Source organism: Gymnoscopelus microlampas, assembly GCF_963454915.1.
Source record: "Gymnoscopelus microlampas genome assembly, chromosome: 6".
In the NCBI taxonomy this organism is placed as follows: domain Eukaryota; kingdom Metazoa; phylum Chordata; class Actinopteri; order Myctophiformes; family Myctophidae; genus Gymnoscopelus; species Gymnoscopelus microlampas.
Window position 1 is genome coordinate 14,742,326 of NC_139943.1, and position 18,862 is coordinate 14,761,187.

General features: G+C 42.8%; 1 protein-coding gene across 6 annotated transcripts in view; it reads left to right on the forward strand.

Moving 5' to 3' along the window:
- The first annotated feature begins 6,141 nt into the window (after window positions 1–6,141).
- Window positions 6,142–18,862, forward strand: part of LOC311047693 (CUGBP Elav-like family member 2) — a 30,703-nt gene continuing 17,982 nt past the window's right edge. For 5 of the 6 annotated variants that reach the window (XR_014601035.1, XR_014601036.1, XR_014601037.1 and 2 more), the window contains exons 1-3: window positions 6,142–6,610; window positions 15,279–15,481; window positions 18,468–18,550. Coding sequence is in view for 1 of the 6 variants with exons in the window: in XM_084060492.1 (XP_083916618.1) it covers window positions 6,534–6,610; window positions 15,279–15,481; window positions 18,468–18,550 (363 nt within the window). In the remaining 5 variants the exon portion in view is untranslated. Of the gene's footprint in view, window positions 6,611–13,208; window positions 14,068–15,278; window positions 15,482–18,467; window positions 18,551–18,862 lie in introns of those variants that run through there. The other variant, XR_014601039.1, reaches the window with a different exon arrangement.

Below are 18,862 nucleotides of genomic sequence, written 5' to 3' on the forward strand. Positions count from 1 at the left end.
TCTATTCAGCTGGTACAGCCCGAGCTTGTGCTCAGATACTGGGCTGGGAGTAGTGTAGGTGGGACTTATAAATAGCATAGTGGTAAAAGAGAGAGAGGATCTCTTGTTGAAATTGTCATGTGACCAAGTGTAAATTAGCCTTGATGTTCTTTCTTCTTTGTGTGTGTGTGTGTCACAGAAGCAGAACGGAAATGTATCTCTTGAACATACAAAATCAAATGAGTGAGAAATGATAAGGAAGTGAGAAATTATAAGCAACCTTAAAAAGGGAAGTGGAATGACTTCTCCTGCTCATGCAAAACAAATTATAAAACCACGTGGCAGCAATACATAGAATGATGTGTGCTTTGCTCTTCTGCTTGTTTGTGCAAGGTTTTACATAGAGCATTTGTTGATTGATAGATGAAGTATATGTTGAGATGACAAAAGTGATCCAGTGCTCATGCTGTCTCCTGTTATGGTTGTGGGTTTGTTACACTTTCCGTCCCCCACTCCCTCTCATTTGAGTCTCACGTGCTGGTGTCACATCTCACACAGTCACAGCTTGTTGCCAACATATGTTACAGATCATACATAAAATTTGTTCCTGTGAGGATATATTACCTAATGCTCTCATAGGCTTTGGAAAGAGAGACAAATAATTTCCCCTTCTTTTTCATATTAGTGGGAAACAAATTTAGCTTTTTAAGGCCCCACTTCATTTGCCTTCCAAACTTTTTTTTTTGTATGCTGGAAAACCTTTATTTTTCAATGTGTCTCACAGTACACAATTCACTCCTTAGTTCTGCAATATCTGTTGAGCCATGTTGGTTTCAGTTTTAACCTACTTCATAGTCACAGACACTATCTGTCAGTGTAGTGTCCCATGAGGGTACAGGAGCCATAAAAAGAGAGTTTGTTGCTTGTTTTTTCGTAAACAACAGGCCACCTGCAGTGATGTGCAGGTGGCCCATGTCAGGCATGGGTGCGCTTTTTCAGATGAGACACACACAGTGAAGCTGGATCTGGTCTCAGTCATGATAACTTTCACCCTGGCAACAGATGTGCACAGTAGGATATGGCAGTTCTCTATTGACTTTTCAGGTAGCTTTCATACAGCGTTGTGGTCACTTTGATGCTGTGTAAAGCGAAGGTGTTTTCTATATTTTGGGTAAAGGTGTCATACAAGTGTGCAGAAGCTTTTTTGTGTTTGGTATTCACATACAATTTGTTATGCATGATTTTGCCTCCAGTAAGTTGTCCTTTGCTCTACAAAGTGCCAGTGGCACTGGCAGTCATACTAAGCAACAGCATATCATGAGTGGGAATACAGCATCAGCATTTAAAATATTCATGTTATCCCAAAGAGTGTAGTAGCAGGGCTGAAATGAAGGGGATTTGTGCTCAGATCAGAGTCAGTGGAGCCCCTTCAAGTTAGCCTCATCCCCTGTGATATCCAATGGCCATTATGTGCTAACATGACCCGGTTCCAGATGACTTTCCCACTAAACGTCATGTTGCTCTAGGGAGACAAGACACCTTTGGGGACACTGAGGCCTAGAATTAATTTCCCCCGGGTTTTCAGCAAAGGATGTTTCAGTAAAACATTCAAACTGTTAGCTGATGTTGTTATGGAAAAACATAAGCAATGTTGCATGAAGCAGTTATGTGCCCGGCCCCATAAAGCCGAGCATTTAGAAGACATACTCTGTCTACTCATATCATGTTGTTCATTCTGCAGATTTGCCTACAGAAATTTGTTTTCGCTTGTCCTCTGATAAAACACAGGATGTTTTCTGTCCAATATGCTTTGAATCCATTTGAATCAATTGATGGTTTATTTGTGATCTCTGTCAAGCCTACATACTGTACAATAGGCTACATGTTTCTGGATGCTTCTCTATAATGTAGAAAAATCATCCAGGAAAATGTTTAACATAAACATTATATGAGTATACGTAATGCTGTATAAGCTTGAATGCTGTATGTAAAGGAGATTGCTTTTGCATTAGTCCAATACCTTCAGTCAAATAACTTGTAGGTGTTTAATCTCAGGATTGAGTGCAGTCTGTATTGGCAAACAAAAGGCCACACAGTTGAGACAGCACTGAAATTCCCCTTTATTTAAATGTACTCATGCTGACGTGAATGTTTGCATATGGCTTGAAAGGCACACTATCTTACTTTGTCTCCTTCAGTGTCATAATGATATGTAGGACAGTCTCTCTCTCTCTCTCTCTCTCTCTCTCTCTCTCTGTCTCTCTCTCTCTCTCTCTCTCTCTCTCTCTCATGAACTGGTTTATCATCTATTCTAGCAACTCGTGAAATGGAGGGTTTTACAGGAAGTGGTGGTATGAAAGCAGAGAGTGGTTTGTGCAAGAGCGAGGAAAATTTAGTAAGCAACTCTAGTCAATAAACAGCAAGGTAAACAGTCAAATAAGTAGAGTGCAGAGAAAACAATAGTGCCTCAAAGAAACTAGGATACCATGTAAAACAATGAACTTAGTCATTCTGTCTAAACAACATGCTACCTAAATAACTATTTTTATATTTGTGGTCAAGAAAGAAATCTAATCTGAGTAACAAAAACACAAGAACAAGTGACCAAGATACCCGTATATCTGTATATTAAACTAGTAAATTAGTCATCGAAAAAATCGAAAAGTTTATTCCAAAGTTTGGTAGCCACGAAGGAGAAGAGTCTAGGACATGTAGAGAGTTGTCCAGGGTGTTTTAAAGAAGGCTCGGACAGCATTTCTGTGTTAGCTGATCTTAGTGAACGGGAAGGGTTGTCGGTTGGATCGCGTCTTGAAGATATGGGGTGCCATGAGTTTGGTTGCCTTGTACGCCAACACCAGTGTTTTTACTGGCTGCAGGTAACAACCTGAAGCCATAGAGAGGACTAAATGTGTATTTAAGGTGTATGCAAAAAAAATAGTCAATATGCTTCATATTGTTTATGTGGAATATCATTAATTAAAAAGGTTAGGTTTTTTTATGTTTCCATATTTCACCACACTTGAAAGAGTAGACCCTCTCACAAGGGAGCACTTGGCTTTAGCTTTCATTTGGTGAAGTTAAATGAGTCAAATATATGCACAGGTGGACAGCAGTGTGCCATGGACCTGTGGAAGAGATATAGTGACAGCACAGCAGTGACGATGTTTCTCCTAATTTGGCCCAATCTGACAGTAATGTTAGGAATAATTCAACCATGTCCTATTCCCTGACGTTTTCCAAAAATGAGTGTCAATTAGACCAAGAGTGCTACTGTGGCCACAGCCTTACAGCCTGTTAACTGGGCTGCCGCAGGCAGCACAATGCATTAGTGCACGATGTGCTGTCAGAGAGGATTATTTCAGCCACGCCAGTCAGTGAAGGGGGTGGGCGCCGCTCTGCTGCACTAAACCGTGGATAAAGAGGGGACGGGAGGGAGACAGAGAAAGCAAGAGAAATACACAGAGGATAGAGCAAAGGAGAAGAAAGTGACCATTACACAAGGTGGATTTTTTCCATATAGCACCGATGTTGGAACACTCCTCTGAGCTAGCCCTGGTGCAGAGCTTGTATGTCAACAGCATGCGCTGCCCCCCCTCTGCAGCCGGGGTCTCTGTCAGGAATGAGGACCTGCCTATGAGGTACGTTGGGGTTGGCCCCTCATTCATATCTAGAGCTGGTGCTTTGTGGACCAACCCGTATTTGTAATGCCTCTTTGTCTGGGGAGGATATTGTTATAGAATGTATTGTCTCCACTTGAGGCACTCAACCATGCTGTTGAGTATGGGTAGGGTAAAGGTGTCTGTGCTTTCATCTGAGGTGAATAGTGGCTATATCTTACAATTCAAATAAATGTACCTGTCCGAAATCTCTTGATATAAAAGAGATTTTTATCAGGAGTTTAGACGCAAAACCAACCAATAAATATGTTTTTGATCAAGTTTAGTTACAAGTTAGTAATTTAACTAAATACTGTCTGCATACCTCTTTACTTCCCTCACAGTTCCACAGGGACATACTATGCACTTCCAAATATGAATAAGGAGAGAGCTAAACCTCTTGGATGCAGACTTTTCTCTCTGAATGACATGTCATAGGCCAATGGAAAGAGATGAGAAGCCAACCCAAGCCAAACAGTTTTCCCTTGCAAAGACATTTACATCAATTGTGAAATTTGCATGAACCAACTGTAGCATGATAAGCTTGATACTGTGGACTTCCTCTAGAATACAGGATGAGCTGAAGTTCCCCCTCTCCATTTTGAAAGTACTTCAGTTGGTCGGCCATTCTGCAAATGCAGAATCATGAAAGCCAGTGCTAAAACATAAGTGACATAACCTCTTTGTGCTGTAGTTGGCCCATTTTTTTTTTACCCAACCTGTTCCACAGTTGTTGCAAATCAAATGCTGAATACATTGATTTGCCGAACTATGATGTAAACAACAAAAGCATGGTACATGTGGAGGATTATGACAGGATTGCAATAGCAATAATCTGAGATTATTAATGCATTGCTGGTGTTGCCGGGCGACGGTCGCCAACAACTCTGCTTAGAACTACACAGTGAACTAGATTTAAACAGCCAACACATTCTACAAACAAAATGATGACTGTATTCCCACCTATTGAAAATACTAAATAAGAGACTAGTACAAGTAGGCTCCTTTCATAACAAATGTATTCAATAACATCGCCTGAGATATAATTGAATCAAAGGTAAGCTGTGGGTGCATGTGATGAGATTATTGACATTATTGTAGTTTTTTTCTTCCAATATAATGATAATTAATTCTCCAGAAATATTAGACTCTTTTTATAGCAGCCCCTCAAGAGTAATGGTCATGAATGTTATATGCAGCACTTGTCTGAATGTATGGTAAAATAGGTCACATATCACATTATGCATACAAACCCCTTTGACACTCGGTTTAGTATACCACACACTGGTGTCAGCCTGCTTTGAAATTGTTATGGATACAAGGATTAAGGGGGATTTCATAAAAGGGATATTTTTGAACACTTGTGACTTATGACTAATATTTTTGGATTGTGCAGCTGCTGGCAAAGTAATGAATGGTTTGATAATTAGGTTGGCCCCGGGCCTCTCTGCTATGGCAAACGGTACTTGATAACCGGGTTTCAGAATGCTTGGTAGAGGGCCTCGCCCTCCAAGTCCAACTCAACAAAAGAAGATAGGCTCCCCCTCCCCCCAGGGACTCAACAGCCAAAACACAAAAGGGAACGTGACCTGTGACCCTGGCAAGATTCAAGATGGCAGAGAAACTGCATTTTAATCATCTTGCGCATTTTGTTAATTCAACGGTTGTAAAACAGCCGTTGCGTTAACCATAACCTATAAGACACTTACAGAGTTTGAATTTTATTGTATTCATCCAAAAAACCTGCTGGGACCATTAAAGATGTGCAAATAAAGCAAAATGTATTTGCATAAAAGATAATGGACATTGTCATTATTGTCATACATTTTTTCGTCATTCTTTGCTCTCCAACCTTAATCATTATAGGATAGGGTACAATAGGTCAGGATAGGATAGGATGGGATAGACATTTTCCAATATAGCTACATGTCTAACACCACCTGGAAAAATCATTGGAGGGTATTACTACATAGTTCCATCAATGAATGAATGATGGGTCAATGAAAGCCAAAGTGTACAGTCTATAAGTTGTATAAAAATAACGTACACTTTTTCTGTAATATAAAACTATGCAAACGATATGAAAATAGTAGTTGGCAGTCAGTAGCAATACAAAACTCATCAATAATGCATAAGCAATTGCCACATACAATAATACCCTTGCATCATACGCAGACGGCCTGGTCTAGCATAGTATATATACTATAGGCTATAGGGTGCCTTAAATATGAAATAATATAACTAGGATAATAATGCATGTGAGCAGGCTTTGTCTGAGGAGGCACTGTGAGGGGGGGTAAAAAGGCATGGGTTATATACTCCATCGTGCGAGGGTGTCGCTTGCCAAAGAAAGAGCAGATCTACAAGCTATCGCCGCGTCGCGAGGCAACGCGGCGATAGCTTGTAGATCCGCTCTTTCTTTGGCGATCGACACCGTCGTCCAACGGAGTATAAATTGAGGCCACGCCTCTACTCTCTCTGTGTGCTGCAGCTGAGCCCCAGTCAGTGTGTGTGTGCGTGTGTAAGTGCAGACCAGACTAGACTGTTGTTCACCAGAGAACATTATCTCTACTTCTTCGATTATTTGGAGATAAAGGAGGTATTATAGATAGAGGGGTAGTAGAATAGAGGCTTGAAACCCCCCACCGGCACCCCTCTAAAGTCTCCTCCATGCCGTTTTTTTGAAGAAGAACCACCTCCACCCTTTCCCTCCCAGGCTGCAGCACCTGTTCGGTTCCGTCTTCTCCTTCTTCTCTACTGGGTCTTTTTGCTCGAAGGAGGAGTTGAAGAAGAAGCCTATCTCCACTCCTTCATTGTGTGGCGTTTTTTTTTACACAGTAATCTTTGAACGAACGAGGAACGAGCGTTCGTTGTGTTATAATAACTGTGAACAACAACATGACTTCGGCGTACAACAATCTGGATTTTCTGCCTCCCTTGACCGAAAGTCGGTTAATGAGCTCCAGCGATGCGATGTAAGTCACTTTGTGGAAATTGTGTTTAATTGTGTTTTGTTTCCCACCCCTAGCGAAGGTAGACGAACGTTACTATTGAGTATTATCATTATTGTTCGAAACGGCAGCAGCAGACACTGTCGGTGGCTAAAACCCAGATGCTAACGTTAGCCTAAGTAGCTAGTAGTCGACCAACCACGGATATCATATCAACCGGCGCTACGCCCACGTCAAGTTGAACCCTATGGAACATATCGATGTAAAACAGCCATGTAGAAACGGCCACGACGTTCGACCGACATCTATATTTTATTAGGCGGAAACGCCTTTTCTCAAAAGCGACGTACTGGTTATTAGGATGTTTACTTAGTCGCGCGAGCGAACCATGATGTCGCTCGACAAGAAGAAACGACGGGCGTTTCAACTGAAAGTGACGTATTTTCAGCTAGAATTATGTTTTTTTTTTAACAAAACTACGCTTTGGTAAAACCGGGAGGATCCTAATTGAACCGCATTTTCAGCTGAAAATACGTCATTATATTGTCGAGGGAGCGACAGTCGCGCCGCGACGAAGTATAAGTGATTTTATAATGCGTGAGCCAAGTGACACGTGCTTCCGGACATCACAAGTTTCAGTTGAAACTGCGAAACAAAAATGCCAATTAGTATCGATTAGTTGTTTTGGAGCGCAAGTGGTGTAATAACCAGAACATGGCACATTCATAACGCAACGTTGGGCGTTGAATGGCTTCAAATTGGCAATCGCCATGTTTAACGTCAATTCGCTTCGTCTTATTAGCTCATGTAGGCCTTGCTTATGTATGTCAGTGGTTTATTAGCACCTTTTATATTTGTGTAACCTTATATGAGCTCAACGAGACCCTCTTTGTAAAGCCTCATTTATAGTTTGTAGAACAACCTAAAAAGCTTGCTAAAAAGAACCTATGCTATACGCGTTGTTAGCCTGGAGATATCTGTTCTTTTCGGCAAGCGACACCTTCGTACGGTGGAGTGTAGCGCGGACCCTCCCTCCTCTTGGCTGTTAGCTGTGAGGTTAGCTTAGCATCCAGCACGTCGTTGTTGCTAACAGCTTATAGATCTCCTCTAGTGGTCTACACCCATGATCTAGTAAGCTGTGCGGAGAGGGGGCTTACTTGGCGTCAGAAAACACGTGGTTGCTTGCTGCTACATTATGGGGAGAGTTAATGGAAATCTTGTGACAGGAGTTGTAAACAACGAAACTCTGCAAAACAGGAACGGTGCCAAAGCGCAACTTGTTGTTCAAAATATTAGTACATGTATTGCATTCGCGGCAGAAACATTCACCCTGTAATCTCAATATGGCTTTTAATATATTTTTTATAATACATTTTGATAGTTTACTGTATTTACACCAAATACATTACTTATGAGCAAGTTGCACATTCATTTTAACTTGTTCCACATAAACTAAAATATTTATGAAATATCATAAATTGGATTTGAAGGCACTTAGAACAGTCTGTCTTTTGAGATCTGAAGCAGCTAGAACTTGTCTGCTTAGGCGTATAGGCCTATATAAGGGAAACCTTGACTTGTGACTATGGAGACAGCATGGTGGTGATTAGATGAAGCTTTAGTAAGCTTCTTTTGATTGATTGATCCTCCCGATTGTGGACAGTAAGAGTGGCTGTCTGGACTTAAGTGTGATCCCTTGGCAGCAAACACTGACACAGCGCTATGCAAGCTTAACATCATAGTGATCCCTTTGTTGTGGACACGGAGCTGTTGATCTGTCCAAAGTGTGGCCTCTTGGCACCATATCTGGGGTCTACACAGGCCAGCTGTGCTGTTCCCTCTCCTCGCAGTGACACTGGTTGTGGGAGATTGCCACACAGACAGATGTTGAAGGCAGGAGGGAGCAGGAGGTCTCTGCTCTGTCATGTCACCTCTTTCACTGCCCCTGCTGAGAGTATGGCACACCCCAGCACTGTTTTTAATTTGAAAACAGCCTAGCGCAGATCAACATACACAGCTATAGACACAGTCTGTACCTGTCATATCACTTGGGTGGTATGGTCAAAGATTGAGCAAAATCTTCAGCAAGTTTCCCACAACATTTTGTCAATGTCTGTCATTGTGTGACAGTGTTTAGTCAAACCAGATCTATGGAACTATTCAGAATTTGTGGCAGTTTTTACCCATAGGCCTATGCTACACACCATGGTGTGTAGTACAGCCCTGTCTCATAGACAGTACTGTATGACTGGTTTAACCCGTATATTGCCTCATGGGGCGGCAGTGCCTCAGGAGGTCGAGCTGCCTCTTGGGAATCGGAAGGTTCCTGGTTCGATCCCTGTCTCCTCCTGGCTGTGTAGGAGTGTACTGATACTGATGAGGAGGTTGCTACTTTGCATGTATGCTGGCAGGTGTGTGTGGCTGGGTGACTGTAACACACATTGTAAAGCACTTTGTAGAAAGGCTCTGTATGCACCATTAACCATTTAATGTGTGAAATGGCATGACAAAACTTGGGGTGATCAATTAGGTTGTTGCTCTTATTATTGTTGTATAATCATATATTGCAAATGTCATGTTTCTGTAGCCATAGTATATTATTAGGAATATTTTTGAGTGCCCACTATTAGTTGGAGAAGAGTCAACTTGTTGATTTGAGATGCAAATCGTTAAGAACAATATAATCAGGATAAATGTGTTGCCATAATTGTAAAAATGAAAAAAATAGATGTCAGTGATCTTTAATGGCGTTAAGGATCACTCAGCTTTGCAAAATAAAATGTAAAAAACTGTTTAAGCCGGCATGCACATGAGTTGATAATGTCCGTTATCGACATGAAATTGAACGCCTGTGTTTGATGTGAGCAGAACTCAGGTGTCCAGTCTGAATTGCTGCACAGGATAAGGTGGAGCGTGTCATCTGGCTAAATATTTCTTTTGGCCTGAGGTCAAAGTGGAACAGAAAACCTTCGGTCCATAATTTACATTTATGAGACTTGCTGGATAGATGCTGTTTGTAAATGTAGGCCAAGAACAAAAATAGCTGATCTTGTGTTTAGTGAGCGATGTACTATTTTAATTGAAGAATCTATGTAACATATTTAGGTCTGTTCATGTAATGGATGGGATGGTATGATGGCACAATGAGCCCACTCTCTCTCGCTCTATGTAAGCAACTCTATTTCGTCTCTTTAGTATGCTGCTTGTATCTCCTTTGGAGGTGCCCAGCTATGGCTGCTGCTGCCAGTGAGTTCCGCCTGAGGATTTGCATTCATGATCCATCTTGGAGAAGTATGACCAGAGTTGATTTGTTTGTGTTCTGATTCTAGAGATTTGACTATTCGTCCACACTCTCTTTACTTGGGAAACCTCATCCATATCCACTAGGGATGCTTGCTGTAATTACGGAGCTAATGGGGCGGGCCTTGTCATCAAATGCTGGCTGCCTGTTAACATGAAGCCTTTTCAGAGGCTGATTGCACATGTCTGTCTTCATCAGGGGAAATGTAACAATGAAATCAGGCCACATTGAGCCCAATTGAGGTTAATACAAAGAGTAAATGTCTTAATGAGGCATCATCAAGATCCTGATGTCCTGATTACAGCCCAACATTTTGTATGACAATCGACGGCAGTCTAGATATCACCCGATTGGTTTGGTTCTCGACTCTTACCTGTACCTCTCCTGTGTCTTATTCTCTCTGATGTTGCTGCTAGGACACCTGGATTTTACTCCAGGGATCAAAGGTTTATTTTAAGAATGAATTCAATCACATGTGGGCTTTCCTGGTTAAAGAAGCAACCATTATGGGTAATTTTGTCTTTTAATACCTGAGTTTACAGGGCACATATTAGAGGCGCTCTTAAGTGGTCTGGTTACTGTTGTGGATCCCCTCAAAAGGGCTACACCAGGGGGTGGGTGTGTGTGACTCTTGAGGCCAGATTGTGGTCTACTTTCTTCATACTAGCTTCATACTAGTTGGAGTAGACTAGGTTGAGAGCAAGTGAGAGAGCCTTTACGTGTTACTTGACAGACATTATCAAAGCATTAGAGACATGCTAATTTCTGGTGTCTGACGCAGCTTATAAGGCTGTCAGAAAAAAGAGCCACCATTTTATTCAGGGTATTACTACAAAACAGCTGTTCCGCTTGACCATTTAACCCCCCCCCCCCCCCCCCATGCTTTTTTATCCCTAATGAAGCATGAGCAGTGTGCCCCTGGCTTTAAAAGCAACCCAGAGGCGAGGGTGTCTGCTGTAGTCTATTTCTATAACAGGAAGTGTCTGAGCAATATGTATGGCATTAACCTCATGCAACTTGCCAGAACTTGCTCATGATCAATATTTTAATTACAGAAACATTGTTATAGCATATTTTAGAGAGACTGTAATGGTAGCCTAACTATTAGGCACGACAAAACGATGGCCAGCGTCATAATGAAAGTGACCACGACTAAGAACAGAGCAGTGAGATTATTTTACATCAGCTGCATGCTGCAACTTGGTCAGCATGGCGGAACTTTGTGTTCCTTTTTAACTTCCTCTGGCTTTGTGGATAAGTGCAATCAACACATAATTCTCACTGGACCTTTGAAATGTTGCCTGACTTTAATCTACTGCTAGGCAGGCACCACTGGCAACTTTCTAAAACAAGAGCAGCAAAGGTGTAGCTGGCATACTTATGCGGTCAGCCTGCTCTGGTGGAGCAAGACACATGGTCCAGATAAATCACACTTTTTATGGGAAGTCAAACAGCAGGTATGCAACTGTCGCTGTACAGAGTGACTCGTCAGCTGCTCTGAGGCGTCTTGGAGTGGGATCATCTGCCACATCACAAGGCTGCTTCTGGAGACTCAGCAAAAGACTTGATTACTGATGTCTACGAACATTCCAATAGGTACTTGTTGGGTGCGGCCAACTTGCCAGTAGGCAATATCAAATATCAAGATATTTTTGACCAAATATTTTGATATTGTGGGTATGACTATTGGTTCTTTCACAACATATTTACACAATTAGATTTTTTATAAATAATCATCAGCATTGCCTAGACAATAAATAAGTTGGTAAAGGCATTTCATCGAACAGCTACAAAAAGCAGTTAAGTTCAGAAAATTGCATCTCTTAAAGTTCTCAACAGGGAAAAAACACAAGTCTGGTATTGCCAGAAAAGGTTGTGTAATTCACATAGCACAGGGTGAGTGGGCAATCGGGCCGACCAATTGGCATAAATTGTATGTCCGAACCCCTGTCAGGCTCAAACTGAAACAAAGAACTCTAATCACTTTACTGTAATGGGTTGCCTACCCAGGGCCGTGTTGCGACCTGTTATAGCTTCATAACCGGTTTGAAACCTTAGGGGTGGCATATCTTCCATGACTTACTGGGAGTGTGCGTGCAAAGTTTCACGCCAGACACTGCATTGATTTGTTCAAAACGCCTCCTGCAAACTTTAGAAGCCAATCTTGGCCAATCAGAATGATATCTGAAATATTGGACAGATAAGTCTTGATCACATGTCTACAGAGATGAGGTGTGCCAAATAATTTGGGTGAGTTTTGGACAAAATCGGTAGGAGTAGTAGTAAAAAAAGTCTTACTCATGGTGTCACAAATGTGTTTTGCAAAAGGCTTACTCAGTGGCACTATAAGAGACCGATTGTTTTGTTGTTGCTTTTTTACCCCTTTTCTCCAAATTTAGTCGTTTCTCGCCAATTGATTCCTCGCCACACACTTTTGTGTTGTCACTGCTGTTGAATCCTACTGCCCCCACCGGGAAGATGTACCAAACACCAAACACTCCCTGTTGACAGGTGCCGCCCCAGAGCCTAGGAGTACCTGCAGTGACAACTATCACCCACTCCGCCTGGCTTCCCTCCCCCGAACACGGGCCAAATGTAGACGCTCGACAAAGCCGGATGCACCATGGTTGATTAAAACCCACAACCTCCGTGGTGGTGGGCAGGCACTTTACCACTGTGCCACCCGAGTGCCTGATTAACTAACTGGTCGATTTGACAAATTAGAGTTTTAGGTTCTTCCTTGCCCTCCCAGGAGTTTGTGTGCAAAGTTGTCACGCGATCGGCCTATAGGTGGCCGAGAGACGGACAGACTCACAGAAGCAAAAACATAACATCTTTAGCCGTTCCAACCTGGTGGGACTGTACCCACTAAGTCAAGCTATGTCTTGAATTGTATATAGGGTTGTTGCATTAAAATATCTCCATCTGCATTTTCAGACATATTGTGATACAGTGAGTGCACATTCTATGAGTTGCAGTTCTGTACCTTAATTTATACTCTGTAGTACGATGGTGTCGTTCCCCAAAAAGAGGGTCACAAAACATTTGCGTGAGGGTTAGACAATATCAGTAGGAGTAATGGCAAAAAATGTGTTTTGCAAGGGAGAAATCCGATTCCTCACTGAGCGATCCAAAATACGTATATAAAATAACGGGTGGTCGTAATTAATTTGCGACTTGTGATTTCCGTCCATCGATTGACGCGTTTGTCTCTGTCCACTGCTTGGTTATTGAGGATTCTCTGACTAATCAGTTGTCACTTTGGCTCGTCTTAGCCCTGCTTAACCTTGATGGAACTCCACGAGAATGGGGATGGAAAAAAAGTCCCCCATGGGTCCTCCAGTGCTGGAAAAGCACCTTAATGGCAAGATTTCACCCCCCCCCCCCCCCCCCCCCCGCCGCCCCCAAATAAATAAATAAAACTATGGTTCATTCAAAATCCTCACCGAACGTCCAAACCCAGCCCTGCAAGGTAGTTAAGGGTTTTAACGTGATACAGTCGATGCATTTCTTCAATCGAGTGTTGACACTCCTAGTGTGAGGTTGCATCAAAAGGCCCTCAGCAAATGGCGTCATAGCGCCACAGGGAAAAACTGGATAAATGGTGTCACACACCACAGCACCGTGGCCTTAGTGGACGAAGGCTTCAATGTATTCCAAAGCGTCTCTCTGACTCGGCCCATTGTGCTGCAGAGTTAACGGTGAATAGTGCTCTCCAGCTTGGGCGAACAATATGTGATTGTTCCCCCTGCTGTGGTGGAGAAGCTGTAGGTTACTGCCTGTACCATCGCCAGAACGCCTGAGGAGGAGATGCACCACAAAACCTTGTCTGCTAACCTGAGATTTTTGGATGTTTAGAGCTCTGTGGTGCTTGTTTTGTCTCATTGGCAGTGATTGTGGTGGGGGCAGTTGTCCCCCTATTTCTTTTGGGAAAAAAATAGCTTTGCTGGTCTTAATTCGCTGCTCTATCGCTGTCATTGTTTGGATGAAATGATGGCCTGTATTGGCAGGGGTTGGGGTAAATAGCGCTGGCAAACAACTATTTGTAAACAGGTGGGCAGTGTTGGATTTTTGAAGGATAGAGGTCGAACTGGAACGTTGTTATGTCGTTTAAGTCCTTCAGGGAGTTTGGCATGTCTGCTGGCTCAATTTGTAAGAGATGGATGGCTCGGGTCCAGAGGTTTGTATGCAAAATTCCCACTGGTTTATTTAATTTCTCATCAATGTCTTATTGTGTCTTTCTTTCTGCCTTCAATTGCTGTATACTGGAAGTAATCGGTGATTGTGTGTATTGTGCCAGAATATTCTCCCAGCTTGAGTCCCATGAGTCACCAGCTTCTGTATGCCCTTCCTGTAATCGTTGGCCTGGGCTAATACCAGTAGTGCCATCACATTTTTATGTTTAGGTTATTGTAAAAAAAGGGGGAAAAATTATTTCAGACATAATAATAAAATGTTCTAAATGATAGGCTTGTTTAATGTTGGTTTCCTGAGGGAAATGGCTTTGTCGGGCACCAATTGTGCCAAGAGGATAGCTTTTCACTCTATGCCGCTATAAAACAATTTCATAATATAGTTTTGTGTTGGATTTGTTCAGTGTCAACATGAATTGTGTATCAGATCAGCACTCGGCAGCATGATTATGAAAACCACCAGTCATTATCATTAATGATCTATAATTTGCTTACTCCCTACTTTTAGTATATGATTGGGACGACTTCCTTCCCAGTTATAGCCACAAAAATATATACGTATTTGGTTATATTTAATACATAGAGATTTGATCAAGATATGGATCTATACTTGAGTATGCTGCACTTACTGTAACTGCCATTCATGTATATGTCAAGAAGCTCCCCTGGATATAAATCCCTCAAAATAAAAACCCTGACACTTTCAAGTTCTTACATGACACACAGATTACATTTTTGGAATACAGTAAAATCTGCCAAAGATGGTGGTTTCTTTCTGTGTAACTGGCTGTTATTTCCCAGTCTGGTTATTTGTGTTTGAGGCTTCCCTTTATTTATTTAATGCAGTTAGCCCTCAGATAAGGGTAAAACTTAAACTGCACATCCTTTGGCAGATTTGACTGTTACGTACTCTTTTTATCTAGCTGTTATAAACTCTTAATCGTAGATGTTCTTAAAGGTGTATATTGTATTTCATGTGCTAAAATACATCTGGCAGCCAAGTATAGGCCCATTTGTCATGACTTATCATTCCAGTCCAAGAATCAATCCTAGTATGATTGATTGATGTTTCATTCTTTTGCCATTAAATTGTGATGTGGTGACAAACAATCTAACTTGAGGAATGAATTGTTTGAAAATTGCTGAAATGAGAATACTAATGACAAATTCCTTTTCTCTCTCTCTCTCTTGATCCCAGCAATGGTAACGGCAATGGCAACACCATGAATGGGTCGATGGAGCACTTGGACCAGCCAGACCCAGACACCATCAAGATGTTTGTGGGCCAGGTCCCACGCTCCTGGTCAGAAACAGAGTTGAAGGAGTTGTTTGAGCCCTTTGGAGCCGTGCACCAGATCAACATTCTCCGTGATCGCACCCAGAATCCCCCTCAGAGCAAAGGTATGCATGAAAGTACCATGCTTTTAATCTATACTCCACAGTGCTTGGTATAATCCACAGTATAGAGCACCGAAGTCTGACGTAATTTACACATCCTACCTGGTTCGTGGTTTTCCACCCCCGTTCTAAATTCCCATAGACGTCTTTAATATCGCGTCAAATAAGAACTGTGTTCCAAAAATAAACAAATGCCCCCGGCGGTTTGACTCTTATGGATATGAAGCATCAACTGACGGTGAGAAAACGATAATGTTACTTCCGCCGAATTAGTTACATTTTCGCCAGAAACAGACTGTATCAAATATAAGTGACTGACTATCATAAACGATACAGAACCTCCTCCCTGACAATATCGCCGAGACAGTTTGTTTATTTTTGGACCACAATTCTTATGAGACGATTCTAAGATGACCCAATGTTGTTCTCCATAGAGAAATTACTTTACAAACCAGGGGATGAACGAGTGACGTCAGAACTTCTGTACTAGCTGACTGGATTTTTTTTTCTCCTTTTTTTTTTTTGTTGTCATTACTTACAAAAGTAGCTGGTAGTATAATGCCCAAGCTACACGGCAACATTTTAACCAGTATTTGGCTGGCACCTGGTGTTATTTCCCTCCCACGGTACAGGTGTAAGAGCTATCAAGCGCGAGACGCGTGTATATACCTATACCCCTTCATCACCCATGGTCATACTTATAACACCCAGGAAAGGCATTGGGCTACTTTTGTATGGCTGTCTTTGGGCTTACTACCACTGAGATTATTCAATTATCTGTTGCATTTCAGGGTTACAAAATAATGTTTTCATTACCCATTATGGAAATGTTTTTATTTTCTTCTCCATGCTGGTTTTAAAAGCAGTGCTGTAGAAAGGAGAGCTGTGGTGTTGAGTGTTACTCGTCTGCAATTTTCCATTAAGTCATCCATCAATGCACTCACCTTGGTATGAGTGCTCAAGTCGAGCAGTTTGGTTCAGGTTGCAATTAGAGGAGATGGTGAACTGGAAGCCCTACATTCTGCAAATGGTATCGCTGGAAGTGGCCAGCCTCATAGAACCAACTACTGGTGAATAAAATGCAAAACTCTACTGGTGTGGTACAGACACATTTTACGATGTCTCCCAAATTTCAATTCCCTCGATGGTTGGATGCCTCACTACGGCATTTCAAGCAATAATCCACTCTAGGTTTTTTTTATGTGAAACCCTCTTTGAAGTTAAGGACTTAGTGTCTATCTGCAGTGCACAGGGCTGGAAGAAGGGGGGTAAAAAAAACAGAGAGCCAAGCCTAATCTTTGAGGTGCAGGCATGAGATTTGTCACTGGGATTTGGTCAGGTATGCAATGCGTGTCATACCTCTGTACTCTGATAACATACATAACCTAGTCCTGTTTTAAGCGACAGCCCGCCACAAGACTGGCATTCTGTGCTTCCTACATGTGAAGGCTCTTACATAAACTTGTGCAAATTTAACATCACCAGGGGAAAAAGGCTGCATGTGTGCTTTGAAAGGTAGACCATCTGAATTATCTGGGATGCTGATTAGGTGGTATATACTGCCGGCATTGTGCAGTTCATTGGGAGGCTGAATGGTTCAAAGTCCGCTCTTCTTAGCAGAGAGCCCTCCCCTGTTCCTAGGCGGAGTGTCAGCTGTGATGGTCCATTGACATGTTAATGCAATGTTAATGTATTCTAATAGATAATCTGGCCTGATCACAGCAGCCTTTTTGGCTCACCCTGGCCTCTGTGAGGTGAATTTGTTTGAGCAGGACTTGCTTTTCCCTTTATCCACTGCTTTCCTTCTCCCCGCCATGCCATGGCCCTGGGCCATTGACCAGTAGCCATGCCCCCACTGGGACTGTTGAGGAGTCAGGACAGCGCCCCTGGCTGACACGTTGTTTGTACACCCGATAATACCCCCTCCACGCCCTCCTCTTATGTCATCCATCTTTCTTTTGTTTGACTCATCCGTTGGATTCACTATAATCCCCGTTCCATTTCGGTGGGTTTGTTTTGCCGCAAATCTATTGCGGAGCCATCAGGTTTGTGTGTTGTTTTTACGTTTTAGGTCACATCTACTGCGGGCTATGAAAAAATCATCTAGTAACCATTGTGCCTCTCTGGAATGGTTTATTTAGCTCCAGCAAAAAGCAGAGGCAGGACTAAGTCGCAGGGAAAGAGCGCAGAGCTCAGCTGGCTCGGAGAGAAGAGCTCGATGCATATTAGAGTGCCCCCCCCCCCCCCCACGGCCTGCAAGCTCCAGTACAACAGCATAATACACACTATGTAGGTCAGAGACGCTGCAGTGCTCTACTTCCCCCTCAGCCCAGTGAAAACTGACAGGCTGGAACGCCACTGGCGGTCTGCTGGGACGGAAGGATGAGAGGCTGTTTTTTTTCCTTCTCCCTGTGCGCCCCAACCTCCCTCCCTCCTCCTTCCCCCGTCGCCCCCACCCGCTTGTCTCCTCTGTCTCATTGTACTACTTCCATGTTCTGTGTGCGCGCGTGCGTGCTTGAGAGAGCGACCGAGAGTGAGTGAGAGAGATTGGAGTATGGGGTGAATGAAAGGAAGAGAGACAGACATTTTATTATGTAATGGTAGCACCTCTCACTCTGTGGGTCGTGGGTCCTGTGCCCTGACTTGCCCGCACCATGCTGACCTGTCCAGCACGCCTCAGTAGTCCCATCGACAGCCATCTAAGCTTTTGGTCGCCACAGCCCCTCGCCCATCTCGTTATCTTCCCCTACGCTCGCTGCAGGCTTCCTGCATGTGCTACACACAACCATCTAACAGTTAGTGCTAAGAATATCGTGTCACATGCTCCTATCATGTGACACCAGCAACAGCAACATGCTTTTAGCCATTTACATTCTCTCCTTTTCTTGAGCAGTGTAACTATTAATTTCTCCTTACAGTGAAGATGAGCAATTTTATTTCAATGTTGTTTTTCCTTCTCCCCTGTTTGTCTCTGTTTCTTTGTCTGCAGGATGCTGTTTTGTAACGTTTTATACAAGAAAAGCTGCACTGGACGCCCAGAATGGCCTGCACAACATAAAGACCTTAACTGGGGTGAGTAAGCACTGTATGAGCTGCTTGAGCCCCCCTCACATCCACTGCAGGCTCTCTGAGCTGTTTGGTGGCCAAAAATGAACTCTAGTTTCAGTGAGCTCCTTTTGATTTTTTTCAAACTGAAAATTGAGGTTTTAGGCAAGCATTGCCATTATACAGTAAATTAGGCTTAACCTGAGGCTTAACACAAGGACAGTGATAACCCAGCACACCTAACACAAACCGATAGCTCAGTTAAAGTATGCTTGGCCAAAAGGCAGGGTACAGCTGCTCAAGATTCCCTTGCCACAAAATGGGAACAAATTACGAATG